At 34.8% G+C, this 12,271-nt stretch overlaps 1 protein-coding gene across 2 annotated transcripts in view; it reads right to left on the bottom strand.

Moving 5' to 3' along the window:
- Nucleotides 1–4,033: 4,033 nt before the first annotated feature.
- grhl1 (grainyhead-like transcription factor 1) overlaps nucleotides 4,034–12,271 on the bottom strand; it is a 17,657-nt gene continuing 9,419 nt past the window's right edge. For both annotated transcript variants that reach the window (XM_052579940.1, XM_052579941.1), the window contains exons 11-15: nucleotides 10,333–10,361; nucleotides 9,954–10,039; nucleotides 7,727–7,812; nucleotides 5,962–6,026; nucleotides 4,034–5,455 (exon numbers count right to left, since the gene is read on the bottom strand). In XM_052579940.1, the coding sequence (XP_052435900.1) occupies nucleotides 5,341–5,455; nucleotides 5,962–6,026; nucleotides 7,727–7,812; nucleotides 9,954–10,039; nucleotides 10,333–10,361 (381 nt within the window). In that variant the 3' untranslated portion in view covers nucleotides 4,034–5,340. The remainder of the gene's footprint in view (nucleotides 5,456–5,961; nucleotides 6,027–7,726; nucleotides 7,813–9,953; nucleotides 10,040–10,332; nucleotides 10,362–12,271) is intronic.

Raw genomic sequence — 12,271 nt, 5'->3', positions numbered from 1 at the left:
GTGTGTTTGTGTTTTGGCAGCACAATTCAGATGCACGTAGATTTCAATAACAAGCTGATCAACAGGAACTCCTCACTTGCTTCACTAAAGTGGGTGTGTATCTGGGTGAAAGGGCAACATTTGGAACAGAATGTCATTTCTGATTTAAAACAGATCCTGTTCTGTGGTATGTGAGGTGATGAGTGGCACATTTGACACCATTTGAAGTCATGTGTAAACGCATGTTCGTGACCTGTAGATGGTTACAATGACAAAGCAATTTAAATTAAATGTATTGCATGAAGCATAGATGCATTAGACATTTTAATTTTTAATTTTAATTCATTATTTTATTTTGATTAATTTGGGGGGAGGGGGGGCTATGTGATTAAAGCCCATGAGCATAATTCATTGAGTCCTGATGAACCAGACAAACCTGTCATTGGTCAAATTAAGTCTCATTCACAGCCTTCCAGGCTATACTGATCGTCTGACGCATGGTTCGTCACTGTACTTTCCAGTAGTTTTCCTTATATGTGAGTTATGAATAGTTTTTTTCTTTTTTTTATGATTTCAATCTTTTGAAACCCCAAACATTTGGTATTATTTGTGTTCTCTGAAGATTCCGGGTAGATGGAGATGTTTAAATGCATCATCAACCACTCATTATGTGTTTATGATTTGTTTTGTGAGCTCAAAATTATACAGATCTGCTTTGTCATTGTGTGCAGAAGTTATACAACAGACACTTTATGCTGTCCTAAAAAGTCGATACAAACTATAAAGACAATGTAAGACATATGTAACCATAATAAGTAAGTAATCAATCTTCTGTAATTTTAGCTTGTAAGACACATTTTCAAATGTACCTGTAATCACATTCATAGTAACATCTTAAATCATCTTTGTGTCTGAGTCATATTATGAAAATAATGCAGGTATGCCTGAGCTTGTCACAGATGTTCCACAGACTTACCTCACAAACAATGTTATTGAGGATACTTGCAAAGTGGTTTTCTTTATATATATATTTCTTTATAAAATTTATATAAATGTGATGAAATATACATGTTCAGAAGTTTGTGATAGTGTGATTTAGAACAAACAAAGCAAATGAAGCTAAGAATATTAAACATTTAAGGGTTTGAATCTGTAGTCTTGTGCACCAAAGTTTAAAAATATACATTTGAATAAAAAGATGCACATAGTATTCTAGTTCTTGTATTTAAGAGCTTCATATGAGTATGGTCAAAACCAACTTTTGTGTATTTAAAAATCAAAGGCAATAGCAAACAAGATCCACCTCCAATGGAAAAAAGAAACAACAACAAAAAACTACATAACCACATAAACAACAGATGGAACAAAACAACAGATGGAAAGGAATGACACAGGAAAAAAAAATGTTTTGGCTACACTGATTCTTTACTGTGAGAGTTTGTGTTGTTTTAGATTTGAAGGAATATTTTATGGGAAAAAGTTACTCTGTCAATATCACAAACAGAGTGCAAACAATGATCTGAAAAGGACTTGGTATATTACACATTGGTATATTAATTAGTTTCCTAAGAAAACCATAAAATGAATAAACCTAAACAAAAAACAGCAGTGCTAGAACTACGAGTGATCAGGATGCCGAGCTACATATACAATATATTTACCCAGCAGTCATTGCACACACTATCTTTTTTTTTTTATTCAGCTTAATTAACTGCATTTGTGGTAAATAAAGCATTTAAGATGCGACTGATACAAAGCTGTTGTCTTGTATTAATACACATAAGTGTATTGTATAAAATATTGTTCAAAAGCTTGGAATTGGTATGATTTTTAATATATTAGAATTAGATTAGAAATATAGTAAAAATGGCAACACGTGTTTTATTTGGATGTAACCATTGCTAACAAGAACACAATGATTGGAAGAGCTTCTTCCCTTCTTTTATGGCAATCAGTCTGATCTTACGATCTTATTAGTATGATAGTGATTAACCTGACTACTACTCATTTACACTTTCACAATTAGTTAATTAACGTTAGCTGGTCATTTTGTGTCAGGATAAAAAAAAACGTAAAGTAAATTTGTTACATTTATTTTAACCTTTTGTTTTTTACGCAAGGTGTGTGCTAGATATTTAGTGTTTTGTTATGGACCATATATAGTCAGGCCCAGTTTAGGCTTCTGTCAGTCTGGAGCAGGCAGATGGCCAAGTTGGGGAGACCAAATCGCCTGCAAGGCCTTTGTGCGTGACATACTTCAACCGTCGTAGTGAACTATAAATAACCTAACCTAACGTCTGCCTCCTATGCATTTGAAGAATATAGGCCAAGATGAAGAATGGCAGTTGCCCTGTCAGTCAGCAGTCTTAGCGAGTGAAGGGTGTGTCTCTGCTGAGTATTGAGGCAATCCAGTAAGAGTGTGCTGACTCAGAGCCATGGCACAGTCCTCAGGGCCTAAACCGTTACAGCTGCGGATAGGGCCAGGATGAGCCTATATTGTGTCTCCACATGCTGTCTTTGTGTTCAGCCATTATAGCTCAAATTAAGGTGTTTGGAGGTATGGTTTCAAGTAAAGAGTAACCACTTTTTTTAATTACAGACCTTTCAGCATTTTACCCACTTGAGTACAAACACGTGCTATGAATGACAATGGATTAGAACAAGGATGTTAGCAAACAACATTTTTGCGTGTGTGTTCTTCGTTTTTGTGTCTGTGTGTACAGACACACACAGGAAGAACAGGCTACTTAATACACCTCCTGAACTATAAATTAACACTTTAAGTGTGTCAAACTTCCTACCGGTCGAAGTAGCTTATAGTTTGTCACACATAATGACAAGTATTACAACAACAAATGTAGAAAACACCATCTTTACAGATTTCTTTAGCTCTGTCTGTTCCAAAAAGCCTTGAGTTTATATAAATGTTATAAAAAAGCACTTATGCTTCTTAAATTTATTAGTGAGTATGTGTAAGGATGAAGCCAAATCTAGTGCTTTAAGAGATGTTTTTGTGCCAAACTAAGAACATGCTGCGATTAAAAAAAATAAAATAAAAAAAGTATTATGTTTCCACAGAAATATTAAACAGTATGTTTTCAAATCAGCATATCAGAAGGATTTCTGAAGGCTCATGTTACTCTGAAGACTGGAGTAATGGCTGCTGTAAACAAGGAGGAGGTTATTGAAGCCAGTACTACGAGGTTGCATGAGGACAGAAGTGGTTCATGGAAAATTGTAGAAGAAAGATGGAGGTGTAAAACACAAAGCAGACGGCTCACCGCATTGTTGTGACACTAAACGTCCCTGAGTAAAATCTAACAATATCTCTCATGTTATAGTGAAGCACACTCATGAAGAGGCTCATGATGACGATGAACTCATTTTTTTCTCTCTCACTTACACCTCTAGAGCTTGTCACGCACAGAAACAGTTTACTTACCACCGACTCTTTTTTCCATTTATATAAAAAAATAAAAATAAATAAATATATATATATATATATATATATATATATATATATATATATATATATATATATATATATATATATATATATATAAAACAATCTTTTTGTGTGTGCACAATGCAGTAATTCAAAAATACAGGATTTTTTTTTTTTTTTTTACAAAAATACATAAATAAATGGATAAAAATACTGTGAATTCCTAAAATAACAATAAAAAATATTAAAATATTATATTAATATTATTATTTGTACAAAAAATACATACAAAAATATATATGGAACATAAATGAAAATTAAAAAAATATTGGTATAAATAAATATATATAAAGAAAATATAAAAAAGTGGAATAAAAATATAAAAAAAACTATCTCTCTCCTCCCTGGTGAAGAGTGAATGTTTTCCCCTCCATGAAGGAACTTAAAAGCTGAGGGGGTATTTGAGGCCACTGTTGATTTGAGACACTCTCTATTTAGCCGCCCACTTCCTGTCCACCAGACAGATGGGCTTTTGGAGCACAGCTTGTTTCCATGACAACTCTTTTGGATACAGCTAGCTGAAAACCACAGGACACACAGACAGCCAAATAAAATACAAGAGCCCAAGTGGCTTTTATTGGAGCTTCAGTTGTGCATCTGATACAAAAAGGAAACATGTCTAACTAACAGTTAAGAAGTAAAGGAAAACAATATCTGTGTGTATAAGAACACTTAAATATGCACATAAATCCAAATCAGACATCAACAACAAACTACAAATATACCCATTTGCATAAATAGATCATTTAGAATGATGCAAAACTGTAAAATAGTATAGAAAACTTTATGGTTATAAAAAACAGTCCCACCCCCTTTGTCAAAAAAAATATTTACAAAAGAAATGATACGAAGAGTGTATCAGTTGCATTTAGAAAAACGAATCAAAAGCTGTACATTTAATCAGAAACAACATTTGTTTAGAAAGGGGAATGCATAATCAGAAGTGAAATATGAATTATAGTTTTTGCATGTGCACTGAGGTCAGTGCAATCCAAATAACAGTTTTTTGTGTAACCAAATAAACAAAATGTAACACTATTTATTTGATTGGCTTCAAAGGTACTTGCATGTACTTCCTGATATGGTAACTTTAGTAATTATGAATTACATTAGCACTGATTGCAAATTCAGCAAAATCACAGTTGCAAAATAATGTGCTTATAAATCTGTAGTGTTATTTTGTTCAAATAAAGAAAGTTTATACTGATTCTCTATGGATCGCATTTTGAAAATGCCTTCTGAAGGATTCATCAGAGGGCCTGTTGTATGGACCTTATTTGTTCATATGAGGAATGACAGACTCTGGGGAAGTCCAAGGTTGAACATTTTTTCTTGGGAATACAAGTTAGACATACTGTACAAGCAATGCTTGTGACACTGCATCTCGTAGAGTTGCTGAGCAAGAGATGATATACTATTATACTCACTAAATACTGCTCAGGGTTATTCATATCAATACAGCGAAGAAATGTGTATTTCCCAAACTCATTTTCACTACATCCTTTTCATTCAACCTTTTTTGAGATTAGCATCTCCAGTGCTATGACTTTAAAGAGGAAAACCAATAGTAAATTGTAATTGTGACCTCTCTTTCAGCATCACAAAATAATTGAGAAGGGATAAAAAAGACAGCTATCTGCTTATACTCAGGTAAAATAGAAAATATGGCTCAAAACCTTCAAGGTATTTGGCAGAAACACATCCGAGAGATTCTATTATTTCACTCTCAATTCAAAAAGTACTTAAGGCTCATATACTGTATTAGGTCACCCCAAAACTGTTCATTAGATTACACTAAAAGATCTGATGTCTCCTAATAGAGCAGGAAGCCTGGTGTAAACCAGTCTGTAGGATCTTCAAATCTCTGTCAGCGTGAGCTTAAACATTCCTCCCATTTCCTCCATCTGGATCTGGAAGGTGTCCTCGTTGGAGTAGTGCTTGATGATGTTGTCGTCCATGTTTACCAAGATCCTGAAAAGAACCAGAGATGGAGGGACACCGTGGTTTAGTTTTCCCCCTGACTGACTGTGGTTCAGTGATTGATCAAACGGGTAAATAAGGTCCTTCAGTTTAACATGGCAATTTAGTAAAATGATTTCAAAAATACATTCATAAAAATAAATGTTAATTAATTTACTATAAAAAATATATTTAGAATATGATAATTTGCAAAAAAAATATTATTTTGATCTTAGAATAAATGACTAAAATTTTTTGGTCATTTATTTCATTTGGAATAAAAATGCATCATTTATGTGTTATCTTTTATTTATATTTCATTAGTTTCATTAAATTCATAAATAAAATAATAATAATAATAATAATAATATTTTTTTTTACAAATTAAAAATAGAAATATAAAAATATAGAAAATAGAAAAATAAATGTAATGAATAAAATAAATAAATAATGAATTTAATGCAAGTCATAGCCCCTAAACGTAATCCATTGAAAGCCCTAGTTTTAAACAATCTTACCCTTTTTTGCATTTCTTGCAGACCTTTCCCATCTTCTCAAGAGGAACATCATACTTTTCTGAAATCTGGTGGAGAGCAAATCCATTAGGAAGTTCACTCTATTAACATGCATTTTTTAATCACATAGCAGTAAGGACAGCAGTTTATCATTTCAAGCAACTCAACTATTTATCAAAGACATCTGATAAAAGACATTTATCAAAGTATCTTTTATATGTTCCACAAATGGTGACAGAATTGTTTCATGTTTGAGTGAACTATCTATTTAAAGTAGTAATTCGGTGAGTAATGCAACACTATGTACTGATTAAATGGAACCTCTTTAGCCCTTGCCAGCTCTTGTGATTATTAGATGGATGTGTTTGTGAGCCAGCGTGATTCTCGTTGTGGCCTCCTGCAATGTCTTAATGCAGACGGTCTGTTGACAGTCGATCTCCTGCTACGTAACTCAATGCTCCCATTAAATCACCCAGCTTCAGACTCTAATTTCAGGGAATTTTCTGCACTGGCCACATGTTAGTGCACTTCGCTGGCATCTGAATTTCTCTGGGAGGTAGTGTGCTGCATTAGAAGCTGTGGAAACAAGCTGTGGGTTTGGATGGGATGTATAATTTTTGGGTGGGAGCTTTCTTGGAAGGAGCATTCGAGTATGTTATTGTCCGTTTCTGTGGTGCAAGCGATGCATTACTAAACAAAATTATACTGTTATAATGTTTAGAACATCAAATGAATGTTTTTCTCCATTCTTTCTGTGACTGTGTCCTTAAATAACCCCGCACTACAGGCAGTGAACCTCTATTAGTTATATTAGATTTCCTAAAGAAACATGAGTGGTTCTCGTCTGAACAAAATGTGCTAACATGACGCTGATGTTATAGGTGGGCAGTTATGCAGTTATTGCAAAGGTACTCTTCTAGCGTTTTTAGTGCACTGCTATTAGTTTTATAATCAGGCAGGGAAAAAAGTCAAAGAATGATTGTTTCAAAAAGTGAAATCAATTCCAGGTCATAAGGAGTTTTAAGGTAGCATGTTGCTAAGCTAATAGAACAACAGTCTATGAACATACATTTACAAAACACAAACACATTTTATTTTATTTGTTATACATTTATTATAAATGTATTATATTTTATTAAATAAGTTCATATTTGTATAATTTGAAGAACTGTAATATGTTAGCATTTTAATTTATTACCATTTTAAAATGTTTTATAGTAAATGTTTTATGGTGCGCAACTGATTTCAGTAGTTTGATGTTGCACATGCAAATATCTATTATTAAGCATAAAAATACAAATACAAGTAGCAAAAATATTTTCATAATCCTAAATTAGTATATTATTAGTATTATTTTAGCGTATTAGCATTTTATGAGTATTGTTGTTAGATAAAAATAATATTTTATGGATAATTGTATTGGACTTTTTTTTTTTTTTTCACTGAGCTCATCTCAATGCATAATGGGAATGCATTAGGTGGTGAAATTAAATTCAATAGTTGTTAATCTAATACCATAATAAGCATTAAAACACAATGCACAACCAAATAATTGAGTATAAATCGGACTTATTACCTACTTACACTATTTTATGGATACTTTTTAAAGTCAACTATATTGGATGTATTTTATAGACTGAGCTCACTGCAATACTTAATGGTAATGTGTGTTCACCATTTCCTAACCGTAAATGATCAAAAATGATGTTTGCCTTAGCAAGCAGCACTAATAATGTTAGGACATTTGGGAAAAGAGTAGTGAACTCACCGCTTCCACCAGGCCTTGTAGTGTGGGAGTTTTCAGCATGAGAGCATCAAACACTTCCTCTGCTTCCTTGCGCACATACAGCAAAACTGCAAAGGCAGAGAAATGTGGTCAGCTATGGTCACTCATGCACAAACTGCAAGCCCAGTTTTTTTTTAAACTGAGGTCAGACTTGGAAACCAACATAAACTAGAAAGTAAAGTCCAAATCATCTGCCAAGGCTTTCATATGGCAGATGATTTGATATGCTCTTTTAATGCATGCCTTTTATAACCTTGTGCCTCACATGCTGTTCCCTGTAGTTGGAGTTGCTGCTGTTATCTATAAACACCGGTGCCATCCTTTCCTCCCATTTCACCCAAAAATCCCCAGAAGGACGGGCCAGCATCCCAAGGCATTACTGGGAACACTGAGCTCCGGCAAGGGATGTTCAGTGATGTGGAAAGTCCGGAGTACACCGATTACACACATAATATTCTACTCCAAAGCCGACGTGTTGCTTTTGGCAAGAGGTTTGGTTAAATCCACACAAACACGCACCCTCCCACACATGTTTGACCGTGACTGCTATTTGATAGATAAACAAGCAGAGGATGGCCACAGAGAGACAAGACATCGTGTTGGGAGGGCTAGCAGGATTTGATGACCTACACATTTCCGTTCTTTATTTGATTACCACTCAAATGTTGAGACATACTAGTCTATAATTAGAACCTATCTGGGTACAAACAATAGCTTTGTTCCAAAACCTAGTCAGCTGAATCACTAAAGGCAACTGCCTTCTAAGGCAGCATCCTACCGTCATGAACCCTCACACTGGACAGAGTGACTCCACACACCACCACACACGCAATTAAGTAAAAAACTAAAGTTGAGCAAATGCATGAGCATGAGCCTTTCCAGGCTCATTGGAAATATGTGCATCTATGTAAATTTTGGCAAAAATTAAAATAATGTACCTATGTGTACAAATCACTGCAGTTTCCAGTTGAAATGAAAACTAAACTAATTTTCACACATACAGATTTGCAGGGCCGGGGTTTAAGAAAGCCTACTTGCAGAACATTATGTTATTCGAACCAATTTTAACATGCTGCAAGATTTGAAAACTAATACTTTTGAATACAGCTTCATATGTATGGATTTTTTAAGTCAGCAAGTTTGCTCGGTGGTTTGCACTTATGAGTGGAAGAGCTCTGGAACAAATCCTGTGAAACTGCAGTTTGACAAAACAGCTGATACCTGCGTTTAAGAAAGTATAGCATGGTTGCATTGACAAATATGGTTTTATATCACGTTTGCATTCATTAGCAGTATCGGTTCGGTTCATTGTTGGGTTTGGTGTAGGGGCTGTTTTTCTAACACAGTGGTGCATTAAACTTTTAGCAGAATTCACCGCACATTTGAATTCTGAACCACTGCAATAAAACTGCAGCAATCTGTGCCTGTGTCAATGTAATAAAAAGAAAAACGTGGCCATGGTCCACATTTAATTAACATAATATGACATAGCACACATACTGGGTAAAATAATAGAAAAACAATTTATATATAATTATTGGATATACTAAAATTCATTATCTTCAATAAAATACAATTATCTTCAATTAAATAAAAATAACGTCATGTCAGAATTACTGTAATTATGAGTCTCTGACTTGTAAAAAGCATTGAAGTCCTCACAGAACTTGTAGTTGCAAGTTGTAAACTGAATTTTCTGAGAGCTGTGACTTGCATCACGTGACGTCTGCAAATTCATTTTGCCATTGCTAGTGTTGCCACGGAAACATATCATTTCACATCACACTAGTTGGCATCTCATAATTACGTTAATTACAGCATGACTTGAACACAGCATATATTTAAAACCAACATTTCACTCAGAAAGTCTGCCACCTTGATTTTTTATTTTTACTGAGCATACTGCAGTGCATCATGGGATTGTGTTTTCCATGAAGGATACATGGGAGATTGCCTTAGAGTTAGTCAAAAACAACATCTTCGGAGTGATCCTTCATAGGCAGCTCACTTGGTTTTGGAACAGAGCAAATGTGTTTTGAATTAGGATGTTTTTGTGTGTGGTTACTCACAAGCAACCAAATGGCATTGCACCATAACAGTGCCGATACTTATAGTGCCAATAATACTGAAATAAACACAAAACTACCCAGTCTCTTCCACAGCAGGGACAAAACACATGACATATAACCCAGTTCTAGTTAAAACACACCTCTTTTGGGCTCATCCGTCCTTGCCAGCTTATTGGGAGGTGATCCAAACTCCTCCTCGGAATAAGGTAATCTCTTCATAGCTGAGCTGAACAGTGAAAAAAGGAAAAGAGAGGAGATGATGAGAAAGATGCAGCAGACGAGTGTATTTCTGAGAAAACCTCCATCCCTATAGGAAAAGAAGGAGCTAACAAGTACATCATTACCCATGACACAAACAGCACCTGGCACATTTCCTGGAAACGTTGTACAGGGAGCAACACTTCAGGGCAGAGCTAAAGGCCGTTTCGCTCTAATAATGCACATTTTAAACCCTCCCCTGTCTTGAACAAACATTGCTGACATAAAAGAGCACAAAGTAAGCAAAAGACAGAAACTCACCCCTCCTCTGAGTCCTCCGGAGAGAAAGGCTGTAATGAGAAAAGCCACAAAAGAAGCTTCATTAAAAACATTCATTAACAAAATTCCTTTAATATTTCAGAAAAAGGAGGCACTGTAAAACCAGGGGTCATTTGTCAGGCCAAGAGCCCCATGCACTGTAAAAGTGTTGCACTGAAAATTTGGTTTCAGTTCATTTGTGACATTTTTCAAAGCAAGTCAACATAAAATGTTTACATTCAAAACATTACATTTTAATTTTACTTTATGCATTTTATTGTTGGAAGGGAATTAAACATTCAGCTGAACTGCTTCAAAAATCTGTTTCAGATGAAACAACTATTTCCAGATCCCCTGCCGGATGACCGCAGACCCCCTGTTGAAGCCCCCTGGGTTAAGCCATTAACACATGCTAACATGATTAACCTACTTGTGATGATTAATTATCTGCTTGTAAACTGAGACCAACTTTATTTTTCCTCTCTAGGTCCTACATACCTCAGTGTAAACTCCTCACAAAATCTGATCATTCAGAACAACAGCAAGAACATTTGAATCAACACAGATGCATTGTATAAAAGCACATCTTTCCCACTCTAAACACTCTTCGTTTGTGTGGCACTAGAAAGTATGGCAAAGTTCACTTTTCTTGTTCTTTTTGGGTGATTTTAGTGAAAAGTAAATAGCCAGAGGGTTTATTTTTGGATCTAGATATACTCTGGGTTTCAATGTCACATAACTAGTGATGATCAAAGGTCATGTTGGACAGGACACTGTCTAGCATTTGCTTTCCTGTGTGTCATGTGATTTTAGCCGTATAGATGGCCAGGTTTTTGAGTCAAAGGTGGACAGTGAAGTTAAATGAAGAGCTCTACCAAGAAACTGAACTGATTTAAAAATAACTTCCAGGTCTAAGACATGCGAGTCAGTGATGGGTACTATGATGTTTATGACCGGAAATGGTACGCTGAACAAAGTTGGCGGGGTAAATTATGCATGTTTTGATTTATTAAGAAACCGCACGTGGGCTTAAGATGTGATCCCTTGCCAAGAACCCTCTGATAACAGCCAATCGTACGCCATAAATGGCAGATTTCATAATCGTGAGAAATGACTGTATTCCTTCCAACTGACTGCATCAGTCTGGTCACCATGACCCAAACACAATCTGCTGTTTCCGTGAAATGTTTCAGCAGTCTGCACTCACACAAGCAATAAAGAGCACTGAAATGATGATGTCAATATGCTTTTACCTACAGACACTTATATGTTAATGATCATATGGAACATTTCTGCTCGGAGGCTTCAACGTAGAGGCACTTGTAGGGGGTGTACTTGTACTTTTTCAAGAGACTACAAATCATAATCTTAAACAGAATTTTTTTTAACACTCCCAATAGCATTAGATATGTTTAATGGGTTTTAATACAATATACTTCATTACATATTCTTATACTTAATACTTAATTAAATAAGGTAAACTTCATTGAGCTTTGACTAATTCAGACAAAATTATTTAAAAAATATGCAAGGGAATAATAAAAGTTGAATGCAGATATACAATATATTTTTATTTCATAAAATGTATAACTTATACATTAATTTGTTCATAAATTATAATTAAATAAATTTAAATGGGAAAAGGTGATAAACTGGTCAAATAAAAGTCATGTTGCTCTATCTTTTTTTTTTTTTTCCATTAACCCAATCTTGCACCAGCATTTTCTGAGAAAATTTCTCTCAGACTGAACCATCTCCGGCTAAGTTTAACAGATAAGATTCTGGATTGCTAATGCAAAAGCTGCAAGTTTATTGCCATGCAGAAGTAACCCAAAAACTGGAAAGTTTCCAAGGTCAAAATCTATCTAAACTATATGATTGTGCAAAAATACATTATCGTGTATTCTCGTATCTTATCACCAGTGCTCACATGCAGTGTGTC

Source organism: Carassius gibelio, chromosome B17 (genome assembly GCF_023724105.1).
Source record: "Carassius gibelio isolate Cgi1373 ecotype wild population from Czech Republic chromosome B17, carGib1.2-hapl.c, whole genome shotgun sequence".
Classification (NCBI taxonomy): domain Eukaryota; kingdom Metazoa; phylum Chordata; class Actinopteri; order Cypriniformes; family Cyprinidae; genus Carassius; species Carassius gibelio.
This window is presented reverse-complemented; position numbering and strand designations above follow the sequence as displayed.